Below are 27,324 nucleotides of genomic sequence, written 5' to 3' on the forward strand. Positions count from 1 at the left end.
GGCCAGTGAGTGCAAGGCACCTCAGGCAGGACCGCACTCCCTCGGCACTGCACTAAGAAGTCAGCCAAGATTCCGTGTTCAAAGCCCCACGCGCGGGACTGGAACCCGAAAGCTTTTGACTGCGATTCAAGAGCGTCCCGCCGACTGAGGGACTGTGCGGAACCGAAACTCCGCCTGTTGGCGACTTTGATATCCAACCTGCAGAGCCCCCACATGAAACACAGCGAGAACTTTAAGAAGCGTTTATATTCGTGGCAAAGCTGTTTGTAACCACCGCTAATGCCTGTAAAGAGAGAAGTGGCTGCCCGATCTCAGGAAAAATATCCAGGGAGAAATTCCATCCCATTTTGTACCCAGGGCTAACTTTTCTCTCTCAGCAACACCCCTCCACAACCACTGGGGTCACCAGGGAGACATTTCAGTCTGTCTCTCCCCACACAGTGAGAGAGCAAAATTGTACAGAGCAGATGAGCAGGCCACGCACTAAAGAGGGAGACGACTTTATGGCAGCCTAGGTCGGGGTTTATATTCTTTTTAAAAACGGTTTGCAGACTCTGTTCTTCCAGCTGGGACGCTGCACGGTTGATGGTTATGGGTGTGCCCTGCACTGCAGCCACGCCTCAAGATGCCTCCTCGATCTGCGTGCAGCTCACACACCTCCAGCGAGGCAGCAGAATGGATCCTGTGCTCTCGTGGCCTCTGCTCCCTCGTGACTGGCGCCAAAAAGAGCTGCGAAGTTGGGTGGGGACAGGAATGGGCTCGCTTTCACAGGCCCGGAGCATGCACAGCTGTTCGAACAAGCTACCTCCGGGGGTGGGTGCTGCCCAAGAGATGGGGAGGGTGCGGTGGTCAAAAATGAATAAAAGCCAGCTGGTTTTAGTTTTTTCGCAACCGTAAGACGTAGGAGCAGAAGTAGGCCATTCAGCCCATCGAGTCTGCTCCCCCATTCAATGAGATCATGGCTGATCTGATAATCCTCAACTCCACTTTCCTGCCTTTTCCCCATAACCCTTGATTCCCTTAAAGATTAAAAATCTGCCTATCTCAGCCTTGAATATACCCAGCCTCTGCAGCCCTCTGCAGTAAAGAATTCCACAGATTCACTACCCTCTGAGAGAAGAAATTCCTCCTCATCTCTGTCTTAAATGGGTGACCTCTCACTCTGAGATTATGCCCTCTGGTCCTAGACTCTCTCCCACAAGGGGAAACAACCTCTCAGCATCTACCCTGTGGAGCCCTCTAAGAATCTTTTATGTTTCAATAAGGTTGCCTCTCTCTTCTAAACTCCAATGAGTACAGGCCCAACCTACTCAACCTCTCCTCATAAGAAAATCCCTCCATACCTAGAATCAACCTAGTAAACCTTCTCTGGACTGCCTCCAATGCCTGGATATCTTTCCTTAGATAAGGAGACCAAAATTGTTCACAGTATTCTTGGTGTGGTCTAAGCTTCTGACAGTTCTCGCTGTGTTATATTTAATGTGGAAACGATTGGGGTCCGGGTGTTGGATGTAAATGTCGCTAGCGGGAGGAATTTTGATAAATCGGGGTTGCACAGTCCCTCGGTCAGTGAGAACTCATACCCCGGAGTCAAAGTGGTGTGGGGTTCCGGCCCCGCATGTGGGACTTGGAGCACGGAATCTTGGCTAACGTTTCAGCGCAGCACCGCGGGAGTGCTGCCCTGCCTGAGGTACCGTCTTTCGGAAGCACCGGCAAACCGAGCCCTCGGGTGGACGCCCTGATGGATGAGGAGCAGCGACCTCCCCCCTGGCGTCCTGCACCCTCAACCCAACAATCGCTTAAATGGCTTGTTAAATCCGGTTTTTTAAATCTAATTTGCTGGTTGTGGGGGGGCTTGCTTGTGTGGAAGAACTGAGACGCCCTGTTTGGCGACGCAGCAGTGACTACGCTTCAGGAGTTATCCATGAGGTGTATCGTCGTCATCTTAGCCGTTGTCCCAAAGGCCCATAGGCATCCCTCTCCATCAGAGGCGACTCGTAGCTTGACTCGTAGAAGTCTGCAAGCTCAGAGCAAGGCAAGACCTCCGTGATTAACCGCAGCCGGCACGGTGATTGAACCTGCGCTGTTGGCATCGTTCCATATCACACTCACCTAGCCAACTGAGCTAACCGACGCCCCCTAGCTGTGCGGAGTATATCACAGGTCCAGTTCTCTCTCTCTCTCTCTCTCCATTGTTTTTGGGACCTTGCCTGCCCAGTCAGTAATTTTCCCAATTAAGTATATTTTGGAACGCTCACCGCCGAAATTAGGATGCGGACGATCCCCAAACCCCTGCTGGCCCTGACTTGCCAGAGTGTTTCTGGGCATCCCACCAATGCTAACCTCGATGGGGGCCACTGATGGGATGGGGGAGAGGTTGCTGGACGTTGCCAGGTACGTAATGGGTTAGAATCACCGGAAAGCCAGCACGCGAGGGTATTCCCCCTCGGATATTTATCAAATTCCTTGTGAAGTAATACCGACTTTGCCTCACTTGCCACTTGTGGAAAAGCAGTTGTAACCTCTTGGTGGGGCTGGGGGGAAGGGAATTGGAGAAGAAGGGGGGATCATTCTCCAACCAGCCCCCTTTCAGCCTTTGACCCTGACTCCGCCCCACGGTATAAACTTGCCAGCCACTGGAAACCATTCCTCCTGACCCTGACCACCCCCACTGAGAAAAGCCTTTAAATTGGAGAGCCCGAGGAAGTCCGGATAGATTGTGTTCACTTGTACCCAGTGTATCACCCTGGTGAGAGGACATATGATTCCTGCGGCTCGGAAGCATTGGATTTCTATTGGGAAAGATTCTGTGACACTAATTATGAGAGCGTGCTCCAGTACCAGGGTTATAATCAAGTGCTTGTAATTCACTGATCTAACGGAGGTCGAATTTTGTACAGAAGCTTCTGGGTATAAAATAAATCTTTATTGCTTTGAATTTTTGTCGGATTCTAGTTTTTATAGTGGTGGCATCCTGCTGCCTGTCCTGCAGACTGGAGCACATCAGCCAGCCGGGAGTGCCGCGCTGTCGGAGGGTGCAGCCTTTCCCGATGCAGCATCAGATTGACAGCCTGATTGTTTTCCCCCCCCACCCCGACTGGATCTAAAGTGTCCCGGCCCCATTGGAAGAAGATTGGGGGAGGGGGCGCTGGGCTGGTGTGGTGGTGGAAGTACTCCCATGTGTGTCCTGGTCCCCCTGCACCAATAATAAAGTACGTTGTGGTCGTTATCACCTTGCTGTTTCTTTCGTTTTGGGAGGGATCTTGCTGTGCACAGCTTGGCTGCTACATATGTCACTGACATTACAGTGGTGATTGCTCTTCAAAGGTACTTTGTTAGCTGTAAAGTGCCTCAAGATGTCCCCACGTTTATGAAAGGCACTCTATAAATGCAAGTTCCTTACCGTTGTTTTGTTTGCACTCCAGTCCCACGCTCCTGATCTACGGGCACCCGGTGCAGAGGGGTGGGGGGAGGGGGGCGTCCAGGAAAGGGGGGGGGGGGGGGGAGGACACCCCACCCCCCCCCCCCCCCCCCCCACCCCGTGAACCTGCTCCTGGGCCTGGCCAGGTTGGCCATTAACAGTTCCAGGCAGCGGGCAATTGTGAGGGGGGTTGTCCGACCGACCCGACTGTCTGCCCCTTCTTCCGCGGCTAGGTTCACGGCCGGGGTGTCCCTGCAGAGGGAGCGCATGGTGTCTGCCGGCACCGTTGAGGCCTCCCGTGCTCGGTGGGTCCCGGGGGGGGTGCAGGGCTGCTTTATTGCCACCCCCCCCACCCCCCCAATCACATTTTGGTTTGATGTTTGTAAGTTTCCTTTAAATTTTGTCTGATTTTGCAGTTTCCCTTTAAGGGGCTGCTTTTCAACTTTGTAATTTTGTTCATTTAGTTTACTTGGTTGACTCAAAAGAGTCGAATGCGAGCTCTTCCTCTACGGGGTGCTTGTGGGCTATTTGACCGTGTGAACCAGCGCAGCCCAGCTTGGTCCCGTCATCATCAGACACCCTCGCACGCACATTCAGGAGGGGACACTGGCCGTCCTAAGTGCGTACATTCTGCTCTGGAATCCACAACAGCAACAAGCTGTATTGACGTAGAGCCTATTCCCGGCTGCTTCCCAGGGGCCTCCGAAAGCAAAATAGGACACCGAGCCCCCTAAGGAGTTATTGGCCCAGGTGACCGGAAGCTTAGTCAAAGAAGTGGGCTTTAAGGAGCGTCTTAAAGGAGGAGGAAGAGGCGGATAGGTGCAGGAGGGAAATTTAAGAGCTCAGGGCCCAGGCATGTGAAGACACGGCTGCCAATGTCGACCCTCCTGTTCTGGGGGAGGCTCTTGGCATCAGCTGCTCAAAGGGCCGGAATTAAGAGGGGCACGGAGATCTCAGAGGAGGTCTGTGGCACCGGGCGAGGTTACAGAGGTAGGAGGCGAGGCCCCTGGACCCATTTGAAAACGAGGGTGATAATTTAGGAATGGAGGCGTTGCCTGACCAGGAGCCAGCTCAGGGGTGACGGGTGAACGCAGTGCAGGCAGGGACATGGGGAGGGCAGCAGAGCTTTGAGTGACCTCATGTTTACAGAGGGTAGAACGTGGGAGGTCGGCCAGGAGTGCATCGGAATAGTCGAGAGGTAGCAAAAGGGTGGACGAGGGTTTCAGCGGCGGATGAGCTGGGGCCGGGCGCTAATACGGAGGTCGAGAAAAGGCAGCCTTGGTGACAGGTGTGCACGTGTGATTGGAAGCCCACCTTGGGGTCAAATAGGGCACCGAGGCTGTGAACAGCCTGGTGCCGTCTCTCAGACAGTTGCCGGGGAGAGGGATAGGGAATGGAGCCTGCAGTGGAGGAAACTCCTTCAGTTCGCACCAACCTCGACCGATGCAATGCCTAATTCCCTTGGAATTTCAATCTTTTTTCCTCATGGGATCTGGGCGTTGCTGGCTATTGCCCTTTCCCTAATTGTCCCTTGAGGAGGTGGTGAGCCGCTGCCTTGAACCGCTGCAGTCCACGTGGTGGATCTTGTTCTCCTGACCTTCGGTTCGGGGTAATCTTTCAGTGTCATCGAACCTGGTGCCAAGTCATCAGTTTCCACCCCTTGCAACTGATGACTCAAACCCTTGACTCAGCTCCTTTCACCTTACATACAGTACACCCTTCAGTACAAAAGTTGACTGTAAAGGAACTGTTTCCTCTTTCACTCGAAGCGTTTTCTATCTTTAACTGTTTACTAAACGTCCTGAAAAGCCAACGTCTTTCAGAAAGAACTGCTGCACGTGTCTTGCCTGCCCCAAGTACCGTTTCCCTATCACCCACCCTGTGCCCGCTGATCGATGTTAGCTGGCGATCAAGCAACCCCTTGATTTAAAAATTTTTACCCTTTATTTTTTCCAAAACCTTCCGTGGCCTAACCCCCCCCACCTCCCCCTCTCAACCTCTGTAAACCCCTTCAGCCCCACAACTGGGCAATTAACATATGAGGAACGTTTGAGGACTCTGGGTGTACACTCGATGGAGTTTAGAAGGATGAGGGCGGATCTGATTGAAACTTACGGAATACTGAAAGGCCTGGATAGAGTGGACGTGGGGAAGATGTTTCCATTAGTAGGAGAGACTAGGACCCGAGGGCACAGCCTCAGAGTAAAGGGAAAACCTTTTAGAACAGAGACGAGGAGAAACTTTTTTAGCCAGAGAGTGGTGAATCTATGGAATTCATTGCCACAGAAGGTTGTGGAGGCCAGGTCATTGAGTGTATTTAAGACCGAGATAGATAGATTCTTGATTGCTAAGGGGATCAAAGGTTACGGGGAGAATGGAGTCAAGAAACTTATCAGCCACGATTGAATGACGGAGCAGACTCGATGGGCTGAATAGCCTTATTTCTGCTCCTATGTCTTATGGTTATGGGGTTACCAACCCATCCAGGAATCTCCAGGGGATTGAAGATCAATGTCTGGGAGGCTGCTGTGTGCAACCCTGGAGAAAAACCACCAGGACGTTAAAAAAGAGATCCTTTATTTTTGATATTTCTCTTTACCAGCTATAAAAAATATTGAAAATGGAGGGGTTGGGGGGGGGGGAGAAAAGGGATGTTTGGGTGACAGTCAAGCATCATCCAATTGGGTAATAAGTCTTGTTGCTTTCCAATTGGCGTAGGAAGGCAGTGCGTCACAAGGATGGATGTGTTGCCTGACTAATGGCTGCAGCGCGGGGGCAAGTCATGTGACAAAACAGTTGGCAACTCTCCGAGATCACTGCGCACCTCGAATTCCGGCTTCCTGTGCATTCCCAATCATAATCGCTCCACCACTGCAGGCCAGTTGCCTGGGCCCCAAGCTCTGGAATTGCATCCCCACACCTCTCTCCACCTCTCTACCTCACTTTAAGACACTCCTTAAAGCCCAAACTTCTGGCCATCTGATCTGATATCTCCTCGTGTGGCTCGGTGTCATAGAATGCTGCTGCAAAGCACCTCGGGACGTTTCATCGTGTTTAAGGCGCTATATCAATGTAAGCTATTGTACACGTAAGATCCTGAGGGGACTTGACGGGATGTGAGAGGGTGTTTGAACTGGGTGGGGGGGTGGGGGGGTGGGGCACAATTTATAAATGAGGAGTCTCCCATTTGATACACAGATGAGAAGAAAGTTTCCCTCTCGGATTGGTCATTCGTCTGTGGAATGGAGTCAAGGCCACAATCAGTTCAGCCGCGATCTTATCGAATGGCAGAGCAGGCTCGAAGCGTTGAGTAGCCTACTCCTGCTCTTAAATCTCGTGATCTTGTATTCTTGAAACTAGAATACTGCCGCATTTCCAAGGAAACTCTTCTGGCATCTACCGTGCTCCCAGACAAGCCACGGAAAAACTGATCTAAAACTGATTGTAAAAACTAAGAATTATGCTGACCACCAATTTTTGTCAGGCTCGTAGTGCGCTGCACTTAAACGCGTGCTAAAAGGTACAACACAGGGGCCCTGTTCTGTGCAGACAGAAAGAACACCTGTACACACATTGCACCTGTTTCAACTAAACCAAAATTGGTGGCAGCCGTTCCCCTGGTTCACTGCCCAAGGCAGTGCCTTGGCCAGCCAGAGTCAACCTGCCTCATTTGAATTTAAACAAAGCTTGGCAGTTAACTGTTAGTCATCAGCTAACTGGTGCATTGTCCACGGCAACGCCTCTACCAAGCAGTGTCCACTTGGCAACCAAGCAGCACTCTCTTCTCATGAAGTGTAAATTGTTGCTCCCTTTACACTGGGTATTCTTTTGAATGTCCTGATGAGTGCAAGACAAAAAGATTTGGCGTGTTTCTTTTTTCACTGATACTCAACAACTGATCTGACGCGTGGTCTGTCACCTATCTTCAGCGTCTCGGTACCTCATGCCTCTTTTATAATTAGCTGCCTCTCTTGATTTTCCCCTCAACCTTCTGATCCTGTCATCCTGCATGGTCTTCTTCCTTTTTCCTTTGGCTAGGTCTCATCAAATGAGCCCCTTCAGCTGTGGCTCAGTGGGTTGCGCCCTCGCCTCACGAGTGAGAAGGTTGTGGGCTGAAGCCTCGCTTTAAAGGTGCGAACACAGAAATCTGGGCTGGCACTCTGGGGCCGCACCGAGGGAGTGCTATACGGCCATAGGTGCCGCCTTTGGGATGAAACCTTCAGCCGAGCACGGCTTTAGTCGTAACCAAGAATCTATGTCAGAAATCAAGAGCTTATAATGATCAGGAGAGATTTCGTTTCTTTGCTCTTGAACAAGGGAAGGCTGAGAGCGATATTTAAAATCATGTAGGGGTTCAATTGGATAGATGTAGAGAAGATATTTACATTTTGTGTGGAGAATCCAGCGCTAGGGATCATCAAGATAAGATGGTGGTGGTGACTCAGGGAGCCCAAGTTGCTGTGGGCATTGTGTTCTTTTACATGCATGTTGTAGCCTGGAGCTGTGGATAGTGATAGTAGAGGTTCCCATTTTCTTTCCCTCCCATGGTCATCAAGGAATCTCTCCCGCTCTTACCGCCCGCTGTTGGCGTGTGTTGGAAGGATTTGCAGCTCAGCCCGCTTGGCCACATTTTGTACAGGTCTTCCTTGGACAGCAAGCCCCGGGGGTTGGGGGGCTCGAACCCGGAGATTGTGGGCCCAGAGGCAGCAATGCTACCCGTTGCACCCCCTCAATATAAGAGAGTCGCCAATAAATCCAAACGGGAATCCAGGAGAAACTTCTTTACCCAGGGAGGGGTGAGAATGTGGACCTCGCTACCACAGGGAGGTGATCGAGGTGACTAGGGGAAGCTGGATAAACACATGAGAGAGAAAGGAATAGAGGTTATGTTAATAGGCTGAGAGGAGGGAAGGTGGAACACAAGCACCAGCACAGACATTTGGGGCTGAATGGCCTGTTTCTGTGTCATACATTCTACGTAATCAAACCAGACTACACTACCTCCAGGGTTAATGATGGTTTTAATTTCCTCGACAGCCTTTTGATTTTGACTGAGCGTTCTTTCCCGCACAAGGAAAGGCTCTGTCTCCAGATCTAACTGGCTTGATGGATCATAGATCCCTTTGACTTTTTTCCCTCCCCGTATTCACAAGGTGTGGGAGGGCTGCCCTCCGGACCACTCAGAGATCCTCCAGCGGGCATATCAACAATCAATCAGAGGAACGTGTTGTTTGATCTGATCAGCCAATTGTTGGGACCTTTGGCCTACCTCCCTGGCATTGCACCGGCATCGAAACTCATACACCATTGACGGAGCGATTCAAACAGCCCGCTCCTTTGGTTGTTCATAATAGGCCGAGTATAGACCTTACTCAGCTAGCCCACACTCGCAAAACCCAAAACAAAATGTTAATTATAAGCTGCAATTACGCAATTGGACAGCACTTGTTGAACAATCCAGAATGCGCCAATAACTACACTAACAACCAATTTAGTCTGGCTCGTAACGTAGCTTATTTACGCTCACTAGAAGTGGCATACATTCATATGCAGGGACCCATGCTCTGCAAACAAAAGGAATACACGAAGATACGAATTATGAGCCCAAGTAGGCCATTCGGCCCCTCGAGCCTATCCCGCCATTTATTAAGATCGTGGCTGATCTGACTGTAACCTCAACTCCACATTGCCACCTACCCTCCCCCAACCGATAACCTTTCACCCCCTCGCCTATCAAGAATCTATCTAGCTCTGCCTTAAAGATATACAAAGACTCTGCTTCCCCCGCCTTTTGAGGAAGAGCGTTCCAAATGTGTTCAAGCTTTGCACCTTCTTTGAATCACCCGTGAGCTTATAGTTCCCCATGGCAACACCGCAACCAATCAGAGTCGACTTGCCGACCAATCAGCATCCTTTTATCTTGTAGTACATATTGCTGTGATAGTTTGAAATTTGGCATTCTTGCATTTGTCCTGATGAGTGCAAGACTTCGACAACATGTCTCTCTTTTCAGCAATGTTCAAGTTCTGGACTATCTAGTGGCTCTTAATGGTACTATCCTGACTTACTGAGTCTCAGGTGAGTCAATTGACTCTACTGCATTAGTTTGTGAGCAGTGATGTCACACAAACGGGCCTGTTTAGTTTTAATACATGCCAGGCTTGTTGACAAATTAACCCTTTGCTTCAGGAGCTGCCCAACTGTAAAAAGAGAATTTTTAACTTGGGTGGAGCCACCTTGATTTGATTTAATTCCTCCGCTTCATCGGTGTCAGTAACAGCACCGAGATAGACGGTTACAATCCGATCGGCCACGATCTTATGGAATGGCGGAGCCAGGCTCGAGGGGCCGAGTGGACTAACTCCTGCTCCTAATTTATATGTTTCATACATTTGTGCTCCAGGCGGTAAAGTGGGTGTGAAAGATAGATCCCGTGGCTCGATTCGAAGGACAGCTGATGAATTCTCAACCCTCGCCGACTTTTTGATCCCTCGACCAACGCCACTTCAGAAAGGCTCACTTATCTCACCGCTGCTTGTGGGATCTTGCTGTGCACATGTCGGCTTTCTTTCTCCCCGATAATCCCCCACAGCGTTGCCCGGCTCCCCCCCCTCTGCCTCAGCCCCGCGGCTGCTGAAACCCTCATTCGTTCCTTTGCTTCCTCGACTACTCCAACCCACACCCCCATAAACCTGAGGTCATCCAAAACTCTGGTGCCCGTGACCCAAGTTGCAGCAAATCTTGCCCCCATATGACCGTCACCCCCACCTCCCCACCCCCGACCGTGCTCGCTGACCTACATTGGCTACTGGTCAAGCAACACCTTCATTTCAACCTGGTTTTCAAACCCCTCTGTGGCCTCCTCATGCCCCCTCCAACTCCTTGTCCCCCCCACCATCTCTGTATACTCCTCCAGCCCCACAACCCTCCGAGCTCCCTGCACTCCCCCAATCCCAGCCTCTTGAGCGCCCCCACCCCGATTCCCATCGCTCCACCATTGGCAGCCATGTCATCAGCTGCCTGGACCCCAAGCTCTGGAATTCCCTCCCTAAACCTCTCCACCTCCCCCCCTCTCTCTCTCTCCTCCTTTAAGACGCTCCTCAAAACCGACCTCTTTGACCAAGCTTTTGGTCCCTAATATCTCCTTATATGGCTCAGTGTCAAGTATTGCTTTATGATGGCTCTTGTGAAGGGTGGGGTTGCCAACTGTGACTAAATGTCTTCCTGGAGGTTCTGTCCCGTGACCTGCCCCCTGCTCCAACCATTGGTCGGCCAACATGTCCATCTTTGTGATGCTCTGCCTCCCTACGCCAATTGGAAAGACCCATTACCCAATTGGATGATGCTTGACTGTCGGCCGAGCAACCTTTGTTTCAATCCCCCATTGTCAATATTTTTATCTCTTGTAAAGAGAGATGAGCGAAGAAAATGATTTAACAAAAACATAATCTATTTTTTAACCCCCCCCCCCCCCGCCAGTGATTTTTCCCCAGGGTTGCACACAACAGTGTCCCAGAGACTGATCTTCAATCCCCCTGGAGACTCCAGGGCTGTCTGGGAGGCTTGGCGACCCTCGTGAAGCACTTTGGGAGGGTTTTGTTGCATTGCAGGCGCCGCAGGAATGTAAAGCAGTTGTTGTTGTAACGTTAGGACCCGTGATTCTCTCCCCCAAGGTCCTGCAGCAGTTCGAGAAGGCGGCTCAGCACCACCTTCTCAAGGGGGCAACTAGGGATGGGCAACAAATGCTGGGCCCGGCCAGCGAGGCCCACATCCCGCGAATTAATGAATAAATAAATTTTAAAAGGTACTCCTTTGGGAACTGAGAAGTTTCTGAGGCAGGTTCTTCAAATTATTTTAATGTGCACGTCTACCAACACCCAGACCCTGCAGAGGAGTGAGGCTTCGGCAAACAGGTCCGGCTACAATTCAACGGAGTCAGTGTAATAAAGGGCAAGACAGGGGTCACAATGGGGATTGTGACCCGATTCTAACCAGCACCCCCCTACCCTACCCTCCTCCCTCCCCCGCCCCCAGCAAAGCATCCCCCCCACACCTGCCCCCATCCACCTCCACTAGAGGATAGAGCCCAGAGCTAACCTCTTCCCACACCCACCCTGCCCCCCCCCCCTCCGCCCCAATCCTTGTCCCAGTTTTCCACCTCTTCCCGTCCCTGCCGGTCAAATGCCTCCACCTCCCTCGATGGCATCCCTGCTACCTCCGTGTCAATGGTTCATGAAGGAGCAGCCCTGGTATCCACCTGAGAAGTGTAGCTACCATCTGGGCGGGAGGCAGTGCCTGACCGCTGAGCTGGTCATCTTCTGCTTCTTCGGCTCCGCTGTGCTGCTCGTACTGATCTTCAACACCTTCACTCTGGTACCTCTTCCACAGCAGCCTTACCCTGGGGTCGGGAAAACAGGGGCTAAAGTAGGGGGGTGGGGGTGGGGGGGCAGACTGTCCCAAGGCAGGGGGGGTGGGTGGGGCGAGGGGGGGTTGCTAGTACACAGTCACGATTTTCCCAGAGTCTTCATAGGATTCACATCCAATCCCAGTGTCTTCACGGGATTCAGATCCAATCCCAGTGTCTTCATGGGATTCACATCCAATCCCAGTGTCTTCATGGGATTCAGATCCAATCCCAGTGTCTTCATGGGATTCAGATCCAATCCCAGTGTCTTCATGGGATTCAGATCCAATCCCAGAGTCTTCATGGGATTCAGATCCAATCCCAGTGTCTTCATGGGATTCAGATCCAATCCCAGTGTCTTCATGGGATTCACATCCAATCCCAGTGTCTTCATGGGATTCAGGTCCAATCCCAGTGTCTTCATGGGATTCAGATCCAATCCCAGTGTCTTCATGGGATTCACATCCAATCCCAGTGTCTTCATGGGATTCAGATTCAATCCCAGAATCTCAGTGGGATTCAGATCCAATCCCAGGATCTTCATGGGATTCAGATCAAACCCGCCTCAGGAAGACTCTGCTTCCATCACCTTTTGAGGAAGAGAGTTCCAAAAACTCACGAGCCCCTGAGAGAAAACGTTTCTCCTCCATCCTAAATGGGTGACCCCTTATTTTTAAACATAACTTATAAAGTTAAGGATCCCGCATGTTTTTCTTTAACAATATTCAGACTTGTCCTGTTATCTGCAAAGTTTTGTGTGCATATACCCCACAGGTCTCTCTGTTCTTGCACTCTTTTCAAATTGTACCATTTAGTCAATATTGCCTCTTCTCATTATTCTAATCAAAATATATCACTTCACATTTCACTTTTTTGGAGTGCATTTTGCAAATTCATGGAGTGTGTTAAATAAGATCATACGAATTAGGAGCAGGAGTAGGCCATTCAGCCCCTCGAGCCTGCTCCACCATTCAATAAGATCATGGCTATTCTGATTGTGGCCTTAACTCCACTTTCTTGCCTGTCCCTCATAACCCTTGACTCCCTTTGTCAATCAAAAATCTAACTCAGCCTTGGTGACCCAGCCCCATTGGTCTCATCGATTCTGCTCCGCCATTCAATGAGATCATGACTGATCTGATAATCCTCAACTCCACTTTCCTGCCTTTTCCCCGTAACCCTTGATTCCCTTAAAGATTATAAATCTGCCTATCTCAGCCTTGAATAAACTTAATGACCCAGCCTCTACAGCTCTCTGCGGTAAAGAATTCCACAGATTCACTGCCCTCTGCGAGAAGAAATTCCTCCTCATCTCTATTTTAAATGGGTGACCCCTTACCCTGATATTATGCCCTCTCATCCTAGACTCTCCCGCAAGGGGAAACAACCTCTCAGCATCTACCCTGTCAAGGCCCCTGAGAATCTTATATGTTTCAATAAGTTTGCCTCTCATTCTTCTAAACTCCAATGAGTACAGGCACAACCGACTCAACCTCTCCTCATAAGAAAATCCCTCCATACCCAGGATCAACCTAGTGAACCTTCTCTGGACTGCCACCAATGCCAGTATACCTTTCCCTAGATAAGGGGACCAAAACTGTTCACAGTATTCTAGGTGTGGTCTAACTAGTGCCTTGTATAGTTTTAGCAAGACTTCCCTATTTTTATACTCCGTTCCCTTTGAAATAAAGGCCAGCATTCCATTTGCCTTCCCTATTACCTGCTGAACTTGTATGAATTTGTGATTCATGCACGAGGACCCCCAAATCCCTCTGTGCTGCAGCTTTCTGCAGTCTTTCTCCATTTAAATAGTATTCAGCTCCTTTACTTTTCCTGCCAAAGTGCACAACCTCACATTTTCCCACATTATATTCCATCTTCCAAGTTTTTGCCCACTCACTTAACCTGTCTAATATCCCTCAGTGGACTCTTTGTGTCACCCGCACCACTTGCCTTCCCACCTATTTTTGTGTCACCCGCAAACTTGGCAATGAGTCAAGTGAGCCTTCTCTCAACTGCTTCTCACGCAATTATATCTTTCTCAAAAAGGGAGAGCGAAACTGTACCCAGTATTCCAGATGTGGTCTCACCAAGGCCCTGTACAGCTGCAGTAAGACTTCCCTACTTTTATATCCCATTCCCCTCGCAATAAACACCAACATTCTATTTGCCGTCCTATTCACTCGCTGCATCTGCATACTAACTTTTTGTGATTCATGTACCAGGACACCCAGATCCCTCTGTAGCTCAGGGTTCTGCAATCTCTCTCCATTTAAATAGCACACTGCTTTTCTATTCTTCCTGCCAAAGTGGACAAGTTCCCATTTTCCCACATTATACTCCACCTGCCACAGGAGGGGTTGCATCCCTGCGTCTGGGCCAGAACCTATGGGTTCAAGTCCCACTCCGGGACTTGAAGGCCACGGAAGGTGCGTTTAATAACGCGGCCGAAGAAGGTTGGTTACCGATCTCCAAATCCTGCCAACATGCCTACGGCAGGCGGTAAGAGCGCGAGAGACACCAGTTCGGCCGTGTTTGATGTGGGGTAGGGCCCTCTCAATTATTGCCTCTGGCTTCAGGCTAGCGACCCACCCCAGGAAGTGCGAGCTGCAGGAGCCGAACGTGTGCTGCACGGCACGAGACGTGGGAAGTCTTCCCTGTCTTGGCTGAAAACACTTAGCAACTCCCTTCCCCTCTGCCGCCGGTTCCCACTCTTGTCAAACTCCTGTTGCCGCTCTGTGTAACAAGGCACTCGCAGCTCCGTGAAGACAGCTTTTCATGTCCTGGTTCTTTTGTTTTTGATTTTGCAGATGTTTTGCCACCGTCCCCACATGCGGGGCCATGGTTCCACGGGTCCTCACTAACCTCTGATACCTCACCCAGGCAACCACGCTACAACTTGAGCCTTTGACAGTGAGTGTCAACAGTGTATTTTTTTAATTCATTTACGGGATGCGAGCGTCGCTGGCTGGGCCCAGCATTTATTGCCCATCCCTAATTGCCCCCTTGAGGAGGTGGTGGTCAGCTGCCTTCTTGAGCCGCTGCAGTCCCTGTTCTGTAGGTACACCCACCGTGCGGTTAGGGAGGGAGTTCCAGGATTTTGACCCAGCGACAGTAAAGGGCCGATATATTTCCAAGTCAGGATGGTGAGTGACTTGGAGGGGGACTTTCAAGTGGAAGTATTCCCATGCATCTGCTGCCCCTTATCCTTATAGATGGTAGCGGTCATGGGTTTGGAAGGTGCCGCCTAAGGAGCCTTGGTGAGTTGCTGCAGTGTATCTTGTAGATGGTACACACACTGCTGCTACTGCGTGTCGGTGGTGGAGGGAGTGAATGTTTGTGGATGGGGTGCCAATCAAGCGGGGCTGCTTTGTCCTGGCTGGTGTTGAGCTTCTTGAGTGTTGTGGGAGCTGCACTCATCCAGGCAAGTGGGGAGTATTCCATCAAGTTTCAACCAAGACTCCTCACCCGCAAACCCCAACCTCCTCCCCCTTGCATGACATCCCATCTATTCAGCAGAGAACAATCAATAGAGAGAACCCTGACTGATTTCACTCTCCTCCCTCTCTGACCCGAGGGGGCTGAGTTATTTGTATATCAATCGTGTTTAATTATATGCAGGTGGAGGGCATTTATTGGGGTGTCACCTAAGCACATGTAAAGAGACATCTACTAAAACTGTGCATGTGATTGAGTTAGGAGGTAGATGCTTGTAATGTTTCATTCTGTAAATAAATACACGACTGAGTATAGATTGGCTGCAGTATCCTGCTACACCAGCTGGTTATCCGGATTAGAACTGAGGCCAGCAGTTCCACTCCTTACCAGCTCCCTGGCTAAATTTAAACTGAACTAGCTAGGAACTGAAACTAAGACCAGGCCTACATGGCACAGTTACAAACTTCCCTTAGCAAGTGAGTCACCCAGGGAGCTCTACAAATTAAATTTACCATTAGCAGGAGAAATCTTTCTTATGGATTCTTGCTTGGAACCTCTGTGTCTATGCTACAAATGTTACGTTTGCATACGGTTCCTGTCCAAGAGAAATGTACTTCCTGTTGTCATTTCTTTCATACTTCTGTGTTCTCTTATGTTAGGATAAATTCCACAGCCTGCGTTTATAATGGAGATTTCCTATGTAAACTTGTCACACTAATTGCACCCTCCAGCCAGTAGCAGCACTGTGGTGCCTCAATTTTGCCTTTTTCAGCTCCTCGGCCTAAACTGTGGAGAAAACTCTTATGCTCCAACCAACTGCAAACCTGTTTTCCCAACTGCCTTAAATTTTCCAATTTCCATATAATATATATATATATGTTCAAAGACAAAATATATGAATTCAACATGAGGACTAAATTCTGAAATACGCCCAGCAAACCCTGGTTGAATTCTCCAACCCATCTTCATCTTCCAGAGCCCACAATGGGTCTCAGCTCCCTGCCTGGGCCACACCAGGTTATGGTAGGAGCAGCTTCATTATAATGGGGTGTTTTTCTATATCACTGTGACTACACTGCAAATAACAATCCTTTGCATACTGCAACAGGTTTTTGCTGTCTTTGTATGTAAAATCCTGAGGGGACTTGACAGGGTGGATTGCTGAAAGGGTGTTTCCCCTCGTGGGAGAGGCCAGAACTCCGGGGATACCGTTTAAAAAATAGCTCCCGTTTAAGAAGGATTTCTTTTTCTCTCTGTTTCCCGTGCGGCTTTACAATTCTCTTCCCCAGAGAGTGGTGGAGACGGGGTCAATGGATATTTGTAAGGCAGAGGTTGATAGGTTCTTGGCGAACAAGGGGGTGAAAGGTTATCAGGGGGTAGGCGGGAATGTGGAGCTGAGGCCACAGTCAGATCAGCCGCGATCTTATTGAATGGCGGAGCAGGCTCGAGGGGCCGAGTGGCCTAACTCCTGCTCCTAATTCGTCCGCCGTGCTAACTTAACGTTTTATTGTTCACACAGTTCTTTCTGAAAGCGAGGTGCTTGATGAGCAGCTTTTGCCGCAGCCGTGGTAAGTGTCTGAAAACAGCGGACTTGCCAATATGTTGAGTGGTGAAAAGGGTGATACCCCGTTTGACTCTTTTTGCCCCCTCATTGGCGTAAGTGGGAAGGTGGCGGGGCATTTGGGAAGCTTGTTGAGCCATGAGCCCAACAGTCCACGGCTCAGTGGGTAGCACTGGGCCAGCCTTGAGTTCAGAAATCTAGGCTGACACTCCCGGTGCACCACTGAGGGAGTGCCGTGCTGTCGGAGGTGTCATCTGTTCGAGGAGCTCCCATCTGCTCATGCGGTTAGCGTTAAGGACCCCTTAGCATGATTTCGAAGGAAAGCAGGGGAGCTATCGCCTGTGTGCTGGCCAATATTTCTCCCTCAATCAACATCACAAAACAGATTATGTGGTCATTATTACATTTGCTGGTTGTGGGAGCTTGCTGTGTGCAACTTGGCTGCCCCCATTTCCTGAATTACCTTGGCTGGTGAGGTACTTTGGGACATGCTGGGGCGCCAGATAAATCAAGCCCAGCTTTTCCCTCTTTCCAACTGATTTGAGAGTTGAGCAAGAAACCGCAAAAGAGGTAAATCTGAGTCAAATCGGGCATAGAAAGGGAAATAAAGAGAGGGAAAGAAGGATTGGTTTGCGAGAGAGTGAAAAGAGGCACAGAGGGAAAAAAAGTGAGAAAGGAAAGCAATTTGAATTTTTTTAAACCTTTAAAAGAATTTGTTGCTTGCGGGAATGAGACTCAACGGTTTAAACTGTGCCCTCTCTAGTCAGAGAGTTGGACAGGTCTTGCCTTAACAGTTATCACTGTTAAATATGAAAACTTTCATCCCCAAATTTAGCAGGCAATTAATGTGTAAATTCAACAAAGTTCTTTGAGCAGTGCTCTGGGATCCTTAATATCCTCCTGAGAGGGAAGATAAGCCCTTTGATGTCTCATCTGAAAGGCAGCCTCGCTTTAGAGTTTAGAAGAATGAGAGGTGATTTTATTGAAACGTGTAAGATCCTGAGGGATGGGGTGGGGGTTGCTGTTTGACAGGGTGGATGCTGAGAGGATGTTTCCCCTCGAGGGGGGAACCGAGAACGAGGGGGGCACAGTTCCAGAACGGGGAGTCATCCATTTAAGATGGAGATGAGGATTTCTTCTCTCAGAGGGTGGTTCACCTTTGGAATTCTCTCCTCCAGCGAGCGGTGGAGGCTGGGTCATTGAATATATTCAGGGCTGAGTTAGGCAGGTTTCTTGATCGGCGGGGGTGCCAAGGGCTGTTGGGGGGGGTCAGGCCGGAGAGTGAAGTTGAGGCCGCGATCAGATCAGCCATTGAGCGGCAGAGCAGGCTTGATGGGCCGAATGGCCTACCCCTCCCCATGGTCCTCGCTGGGGGAGGGAGTCCCGCCCTGGGGATCCAGCTAGCCGGCGGCTCGGTCAGTGCCAGCGGCTCCGAGAGCGCGTTAGCAGGCACTGCCGGGGCTGCAAGCGGAGGAGGAGGAGGAGGAAGGCCCACGGATCCAGGAGACTGAGTAAGTCCGGAGGGACTTGGACAGGGAGGGCGGGGGAGGGGGAGTGGGGCAGGGTGTGTGGTGAGGGGGGGGGGTTGGTTTAAGGCTGTGATTGGGTAGGAAGAAGGTGGGGGTGGGGGTGGCAGGGAGGGGGCATTATATCTTAGATTCCACCGCCTCCTCCCCCCCCAATTCGGCAAAGGGCAACGCCCCGAAGATAGAACCCCTCCCCTTTCCTTCTCACCACCCTTTGTAAAAAAAATACCCAGCATGCCCACTCCCGCCTGACTGCCTGTGCCAATTATTTAACGGTGTGGGCAACACATTGTCAGGGTCTGTTGGGCTTGGCAACAAGCCTAGTTGACCCTTGATTAGCTACTTAAAAATGGCCGATGGGCTGCCAATTTTGGCACCCGCCTACCACCACGCCCCCCCCCCCCCCCCCCCCCCCCCCCCCCACTCCCCATATTATGGGAAGGGGGGTGCGGGGGGTGAACTTAGAAGTGGGTGGGAAGGTGTGGGGTGGACACCCACCCTCTTTTACATGCCCCGCACCTCTCCCCGCCCACCCAAGAACACACTTGGAGAGGGGCATGTAAAAAGGCATGTGCGTTGTCTATACAGAGGGACTCCTGTATGAGTATAACTTACCCCTCCCACCCTCACTCCCACCCTCAAAGGCTCACATTTTCAACTTTGGGCATTGTTGGTTCGCGAGCTAGCCCATGATGTGCTGGATTCCATGTCAGCCCCACTTACAAAGCGGGAGCATCCTCTGATGGCCCATTACAGCCACAGCAAGTTGTAGTTGAGCACCACAATCCAGAGAATGTTGAAGTTCGACAGGGGACCCCAGTTTTAGGTCAGTATTCAGTGTCCACCCAACCACCCCTTGCCCCCCCTCTACCCCCACCGTCCCCCCCCCCCCCCCCCCCCCACCCCACACCCTTCTTTTACAAGTGAACTGATTGCAGGTAGGCCTCATAGAAGCCCACCACGGTCTCTGTAACCTCCTGCAGACCCTCAACCTTCTGACATCTCTGCACTCCTCCAACTCAGCCCTCTACGCACTCTCCCATTTTAATCCATTGTTGGGGGGTGGGGGGGGGGGGGGGGGGGGGTGGGGGCCCTAATCTTTGGAATTCCCTCCCTAAACCTCTCCGTCTCTCTCTCTCTCTCCGCTTTGGAGACACTCCTGAAAACCGACTTCTCTAACCAAGTTTTTGGCCACCTCTCCTGATATCTCGGTGTCAGATGTTGTTGATCAGGTTCTCGTGAGACACCTTGGGATTCTTTAGGGTGTCCAAAGTGCTATCTAAATGGAAGGCATTGTTGTTTTGCACCCCCCCCCCCCCCCCCGGGTCAAATAGCCTTTGAATATAATATCTGGCATGATGGGCCAATGGTCCTCTTCTGTACCATAACGACCCCACGTCTAGGCTCACACACAAAGAACAATGTTTAGCGCATGTCATTGATGGGGATAAGCTCCAGTATGAGGCGTCAGTCGAAGAGGAAGTTGCTGATACGAATTCACGTCTTTGATTTTGTCCAGGAGGTCAACTGATTTGTTTTTCCACTTCTTAGGCAAGGAGAAAAGAGATGCAGTCACCCAGGTCTCGAGAACCAGCCTTTGTTCTTCATGTAAGTTGAAAACTATTCTAGAGAGGGTGCAGGAAAGACTCACCAGACTGGTCCCCGGGGATGAGGGACTTCAGTTGCGCGGGTAGATTGGAGAAGTGGGGGGCTGTTTTCCTTGGAGAAGAGGAGGCCGAGAGGAGATTTGATCGAGGTGTTCAAAATGATGAGGGGACAGAGTAGAGAGGGAGAAGCTGTTCCCGTTGGTGGAAGGATAGGGAAACGAGAGGGCACAGATTTAAAGCAATTGGCAAAAGCAGCAATGGTGACACGAGGAGAGACTTTTTCACCCCAGCGAGTGTGGCGAGGATCTGGAATGCGCTGCCTGAGAGTGTGGGGGAGGCAGGTTCAATCGAGGGATTCGAGAGGGAGTTGGATTATTATCTGAAAAGGAAGAATGTGCAGGGTTACGGGGGAGAAGGCAGGGGGAGTGGCACTAGGTGAATTGCTGGCTCGGAGAGCTGGCACAAACAGAATGGGCTGAATGGCCTCCTTCTGTGCTGTAGCAATTCTGTAATCCTCTAGTGAAGATTGATAGAGTGGACAAGATAAAACTGTTTCCCTTGGTGGAGAATTCTAGAACCAGGGGACATAGATTCAAGATAAGTGGCAGAAGGTGTAGGGGGGACATGAGGAAAGAACTTTTTTTACGCAGAGGGTAGTGGGTGTATGGAATTTGCTGCCCAAGTTGGTGGTAGAGGCAGAAACTTTAAACTCTTTTAAATAGTACCTGGATCTGCACCTAAAGTGCTGTAAGCTGCAGGGCTATGGGCCGGGTGCAGGGAGGTGGGATTAGAAAGGACACCTGGGTGTCCTCGGGCTGGCATGGACAAGATAGGCCGAATGGCCTCCTTCTGTGCTGTAACTTTTCTATGGTTCTATGAAGCAGTACCCTGACAACGGAGGGTGGGTGGGTAGCCATCTTGTCCAGGCAACCAAAGATGGTCAAGAGCTTCCCAGCTGAGGTTCCTTTGGTGGTTCAGTTAGTAACAGGAAATATGTACGTGAGCTGTGCAGACCAGGCCCAATTCTTGGCCTCTGCAGAATTAGATGATCTCAGCGGAGACTGGCACTCCAGGAGTCCGAGGTTGACCCGAGCATCATTAGGCTGTTCAAGGGAAAATTATCCAAAGCCAGTTTGTTAATCAGAGTGAGTGAAGGCGTTTAGGGAACCAGATAAATACTCGAAAGGGGAAACATCCCGAGCTATGAGGAAAGAGCAGGGGCCGGATAGCTTTCAAAGAGCTAGCACAGGCAGGATGGGCTGAGTGGCCTCCTTCTGTGCGGTTTCATCCTACGGTTGCAATGGAGAAGGGCAGAAGTGCCAGTTTGCATGTGGCAGCACAGACAGCGGGATTTTGGCCCCATTAAATGGAAACTTTTGCTGGTCCCACACTGGCCTCCAGCGTCCCTCACAGTGCAGGAGTTAGTAAAGCGTCGATCGTGCCTTCGATGGAGAAAACCTACTGAGGCCTTCAGGGAGGCTTGAGGGGAATTGCCAAAGAAAGAGAGGTTACAGGTGGCAATGGCCTTGGCTCAAAGGGGCTGAGTTTTAGGCAGGCTCTTTGGAGGAGGAGGTTATAGGAGAGAATTCCAGAGTGTGGGACCCACAAGTGGCTGAAGGCCCACCGCTGCCTCTTAAGCTGCAGGGGCCGCGGGTTCATCCGGAATGCACCATGCACAGCCAAGGTCACCTTTAAGATGGGCGCGCGTGCAGCGGCACAGCGTTGGTAAAGGTGGTGCCACAAAGCAAGCCACAGAAAGCAAAGCCGATTGGGAGTGTATTTAAGACCGAGATAGATAGGTTCTTGATTGGTAAGGGGGATCAAAGGTTACGGGGAGAATGGGGTTGAGAAACGTATCAGCCATGATTGAATGGCGGAGCAGACTCGATGGGCCGAATGGCCTAATTTCTGCTCCTATGTCTTATGGTCTTATGGAGGAGGGAACGTTGCTGAAGGCATTGGCTGTCAGTGGTGGAGTGTGGAGATGGGGGAAAAGTAGAGGATGCGCCAGAGGGATAGGGAATTCAGGGAAGGTGTAGATCTGGACGAGGACCTCCAGGATGGGTCCTTAGTCTTTGACCTTTGTCCAGCAGCCTCCTCTCTTCCAATGTTCAACTTCTCCCAGTCTTCAGTGGCAATGGGTTTGGCCCAAAGTATTAAGCTTAAGCTGCAAGTTTAGGGATACCTGTGCAGAGCCTACTGCCCCTCAACCACACCCCCTCCCCGCCCCCACACTCCCTGACCCAGCTCTCTCTTGGTTTTCCTTTCAACTGCCGGAAATCGGCTCAGCTCTGACCTCCTACCTCCTGGATTTCTCTCCCGCCAGGAACTACGTGACATGTGTCGAACTCCACTCCAAGAGACTCGACAGGTGTGACTCTGCTCTGCTACTCAACTGCCTCAAGTTTTAAGGTAACTTTTCCCAGCCTACAGGCCAAGTATTCTCCCCTCCCCGCCACCCCACCCACCACTGGCCCCAACCATCAGCTGCACTGACCTTCGGACCGCCCTGGTTCCTCAGGCCCACGTCTCCACCCTTTCTGGCCCAACCCTGCCCTACGGTGACCCTGGATTGTACTACCTGGCCTGCTGCCGCTTCCTCCCTCCTCACTCCAAGCTCCCCAGTTTGTCCAGTGCACGGTAACCTGCCCTTCAAGTAGCTACTTGATCCCGCTCGTCGAGGGCATGTGTCAGTTGGTAGCGCTCTTGTCTCTGTAATCCCAAGGTTCCTGGTTCAAATCCCTCCCCAAGGCTTGAGCACAAAAAAAAAAACGAACGCTGGCATTCTCGTGCAGCACCGAGGGAGTGCAGCATTAGCGGAGGTAGTGCCTTTCAGCTAGGCTGAGGCCCCATCGGCCTGGTGGTTGTAAAAGATCCCAGGGCACTGTTTTGAAGAAGAGCAGGGAGGGTGGTTCTCCCTAGTGGACTGACCCCCTCCATCAGCCAGGCAAAACCAGACGATCTGGGTCCATTATCACATCGCTGTTTGTGGGATCTTGCTGTGCGCAAAATTGACTACTGCGTTTCCCATATTGCGACACTTTTTTAAAAAAAAATCAATTTTATTGGCTGTAAAGTGCTTTGAGACGTCTGGTAGGCCGTGGACGGCGCAATATAAATGCAAGTCTTTGCTTTTTGTTGCTGGATCTGGCTGGACTGGGTTGGGCTGTGCTCTCCTCTACCGAAACACCCTGGAGTAGAAACCTGACCTCCAGGCTTCATTTCTCCGGCGTGATTGTATTTTTAGATCCCTCTCCACTCCCCCGTCCACCATCACCTTTCACCACAACGCCGAGGAGCTCAGAGACACCATCGCTAAAGAGCGAGACCAGTACTTCAGCTGCCTCTGTCCCATCTCCCCTTCCCCTCACCCGCCAAGCCAAGCTTCCCCACTCCAGGGTCCCCTCCTCCTCCCCACACCTGCCTCCGCCCTGATCTTGTATCTCCCTCCATTTTCTCTCCTATCTCCCCTCACCTTTACCCATGAGACCCAGCTCCTGCTCCCTCGCCCTCCCCGCTATTCCCACCCAAATGCTAACTCCCCTTCCTGCACCCCCTCTAGTCTTGCTTGATATTATAAATGTTCCATCTCCTCAGGGACTGCTCCCCACCTCCCTTTTAAATCTGCCATCCTCACCTCCCTCCTCAAAAAACATAAGCCACCCTTACAAACTGCCGGTCCCTCTCCAAACTTCCGCCCCCCACCTCCCCCCCAGAGGTGTCTACTCAAGCCATAGGCATAAAATCTGCAGTTCCCACTATCACACCATCACCGCCAGAGTCCCCCCCAAAGATCCATTCTTGCCCCCTCATATTTCTTATCCAAATATTGCCCCTTTGGCAAGGCCACCTGAATATGCTGGGCCTGTACGCCGATAACACCCAGCTCTAAGTCACCTCTGCCTCTCTCTCTCTACTGCCTCCATGCTATTTGGCCAAAACCTGGTCCTGAGTGAGCTGCAACTCCCTCCAATGACATATCGGGAAGATGGAAGCCATTGATCCATGGCTTCCCCCACCTGACGAACTCTGATCCCTCACCCCAGTTCCACGCCCCCCTCCACCCTGCCATTCTTGGCACCCAACCCCCCCTCCCCCCCAAAGCTGAACCAGAGTCTTTGCCACCTCTACACCTCACCTATTTGACCCTGCAGCGACCTTCCGACCCCATATCGCCTCCGTGAGAACGACCGTCAGTCCCACCTCTGGAGTATCGTCCGACTCGGTCCCAGCCTAAACCCTTGTCCGTGCTTTTGTTACCTCCAGGCCCAACCATTCATACACACTCCAGGCTGGTCTCCATCTTCTGCCCTCCGTTAACTTCAGCTCCTCCAAAAGCCCTGTTGCCCCCTCCCTATCCCAAATCGCGCCAAGATCCATTCACCCTGAACCCCCCCCCTCCCCCCACCACTCGCTGGGCCCACCAAATCCTTGACTTTCAAATCCTCATCCTCGTCTTCAAATTGCCCCATAGCCTCCTCCAGCCCCACACCCCTCCCAGAACTCCGCATCCCTCCAACAGTAGCCTCTCGCCCTCACATTCCTCACTTGCTTCACCCAACCATAGGTGACCTCTAGACCCTGGGCTCAGGAATCCCCTCCCTAAAGCTGTGCTCCTTTGATCGAATGTTTGGTCACCCCTTCTTTGGCTTGGAGGCAGGACAGGACAGCCCACTTGATTGGCACCCCGTTCACCACCTTAAGCATTCACTCCCCTCCACCACCAATGCACAGTAGCAGCAGTGTGTGTACCATCTACAAGATGCACTGCAGCAACTCACCAAGGCTCCTTTGACAGCACCTTCCAAACCCACGACCTCCACCATCTAAAAGGACAAGGGCAGCAGATAGATGGGGACAGCCCCACCTGGGGAAGTTCCCCTCCAAGCCACTCACCATCCTGACTTGGAAATATATCTCCGTCGCTTCACTGTCGCTGGGTCAAATCCTGGAACTCCCTCCCTAACAGCACTGTGGGTGTACCTACACCACAGGGACTGCAGCGGTTCAAGAAGGCAGCTCACCACCACCTTCTCAAGGGGCAATTAGGGATGGGCAGTAAACGCTGGCCATGAGTGAGTAAAAATAAATGTAGACCCTTTAGCTACATCTTGCTACATCTAATAAAGGCTTTGTTTTATTTTCAGGTGCCAATGATAAAACAGCAAGCCCATGGTCCGATTTATTGTGCTCCAATTATAGATAGCCTCAAAAAGAGGAACACACCCACCCCATATAAGTATTAAGCTCCCAGTTGAACCAATGCAAGGTGCAGTGGATGGGTTATGCCCTGCCAACTCTCATTTGGGCAGTTGCTTCCCAAAGTGCCAGCAGGCACATACTGATGACTCCAGGGCTCAAAGCAAAGCATTCACCTCCTTCCCGGTCTCCGAAGACAGCCAACAGGTGCCAGCCCTTCGTTTGGAACAAGGAGCTGGGTTGGCAGCAAACGCGTGTGTGGCTGCCGACAAGTTCCGGGACAGCACAGATGGGATGGGAATGGCAAAGCTGAGGACTCCCCGGATTGCAAAATCCCGCCCCAGATCAGGACTCGTCTGCGCTCCTGAAGATGACCCCATCCCCGACGTGGTTTCGCACGCTAGCATTTCTGAACCGCTCCAACACACGGATCCAGGAACCCATCACCACCATGGCCGCAATGTATCATTTTATGATGCACCCCCGGCATGGTCTACCCCTTGCCTGATAAAGCACCCTAAACCAACTCAGCCTCACTCTTGTAACTCTGGTTCAACAAAGCACCCTGATGCCTCTCAGCCTCACCGTGCCTGTGGTTCAGTGAGGCGGGCGAAAGCACCTCACTCTCACTCGGCCCCCAGGTCAGCGAAGTATGCCAAACCTCCACAGCCTCGCTCCGCCCCAGGCCCCATCAGGCAAAATGAAAGGTCATCGGCTCGCTTTGCCCCCGATCCTGTCAGCTGCGTGAATCTGTCTCACTCGCGCTCTAGCCCGGGACCCATAAGGTGCAGGGGAGCCCCTCAGTCTGCCCACCCTCTCCCGAGTCCAGTCAGACACTCAGAGACGTCCCACTCTCACTCCAGCCCCACTCCGATGAGGCATGCTGAAACCCATCCGATTCCCTTTAGCCCCACTCCAATAAGGCACACAGAACGGCCTGACTCTCATTATACCCCCGATCCTGTCCGATGTACCAACGCATCTCATTCTCACTCTAGCCCCACTCCAGTAAGGCACGCAGATATACCTCAGCCCCACTCTACCCCTGATCTTGTCCGATGTACCAACGCATCTCATTCTCACTCTAGCCCCACTCCAGTAAGGCACGCAGAGATACCTCAGCCCCACTCTACCCCTGATCTTGTCCGATGTGCCAACTCAGCTCATTCTCACTCTAGCCCCACTCCAGTAAGGCACGCAGAGATACCTCAGATCCGCTGTACCCCTCATTCTGTCCGATGCGCCAACACATCTCATTCTCACTTGACCTCTGCTGGGTTAAGGCACACTGTGTCATGCCGCTCTCGTTTTACCCCTCATCCTGTCCAATGCACCAACGCATCTCATTCTCACTCTGTCCCCCCGCCCATAAGGCACACAGAGACACCCCCGATTCCCTCAGGCTCCTGTCCGAAGAGGCACACCGAACCACCTTGGTCCCATTTCGCCCGTGATTCTGTCAGATGCGCCAACACGGCGCATTTTCACTCAAGCCTTGGTCCGGCAAGGCACCCTGAAACAGCTCACTCTATCCCTGCCCCTGTGAGGCATGCTGTAAGGCACCCTGAAACAGCTCACTCTATCCCTGCCCCTGTGAGGCATGCTGTAATGCAGCACTCTCATCTTGTCCCATCCTCAGCAAGACGCGCAAACACATCTCATTCTCACTCAAGCCCGAGTCTGATGAGGAAGCCCCCAGCACATCGGGGTGGGCTGAAGCACGCACAGAAACCCCAGACGTCTCTTAGCCTGGTCCCAATAGGGGCTGCCAAATCAGGGGACAGTCAAGTGCATTAACAGAATCAGTTGCCCAACGCCGCATGTCTAGAAAACTTTACTTCAAACCGCTAAGAGTTGCCAAACTGGTCTGCCCCTCAACATAAAGCCAACTCCCAACATCTCATGCCATTGATGCCGATCTGGATCGACTTGGACAGTTCCAATCAATGAATTTCCAAGTCCTGTTTAGCCAACCTAGGAATCAGAAGTCAGTAAGAGTAGAACAGCAGAGAGGTGACCAGGTCCATCTTCAATTGCTTCACTGGCTGGAGTCTCTTAACCTTTCACGAACTTTTTTTCCCCCCAACGTCACTGTCTATTGCCTGTAAAGAGAAATTGGAGCTGCTCTACCTCTCGTTCATACCCCATGGGGAACTTGGCCAGTTATT

The 27,324-nt window shown here is 51.5% G+C and overlaps 1 protein-coding gene across 2 annotated transcripts; it reads left to right on the forward strand.

Moving 5' to 3' along the window:
* The first annotated feature begins 1,308 nt into the window (after positions 1-1,308).
* Positions 1,309-27,324, forward strand: LOC121272267 (extensin-3-like). Of its 2 annotated transcripts, XM_041178812.1 has the most exons (5): positions 1,309-3,212; positions 16,783-16,831; positions 19,902-19,958; positions 22,284-22,369; positions 25,105-27,324. In XM_041178812.1, exon 5 carries the CDS (start codon positions 25,220-25,222, stop codon positions 26,951-26,953), a length of 1,734 nt encoding a protein of 577 aa, XP_041034746.1. In that variant the 5' UTR covers positions 1,309-3,212; positions 16,783-16,831; positions 19,902-19,958; positions 22,284-22,369; positions 25,105-25,219; the 3' UTR covers positions 26,954-27,324. The 2 variants fall into 2 exon arrangements, with proteins under 2 accessions (XP_041034746.1, XP_041034747.1); XM_041178813.1 differs by lacking the exon at positions 22,284-22,369.

This window comes from Carcharodon carcharias, chromosome 33 (genome assembly GCF_017639515.1).
Source record: "Carcharodon carcharias isolate sCarCar2 chromosome 33, sCarCar2.pri, whole genome shotgun sequence".
Lineage (NCBI taxonomy): Eukaryota > Metazoa > Chordata > Chondrichthyes > Lamniformes > Lamnidae > Carcharodon > Carcharodon carcharias.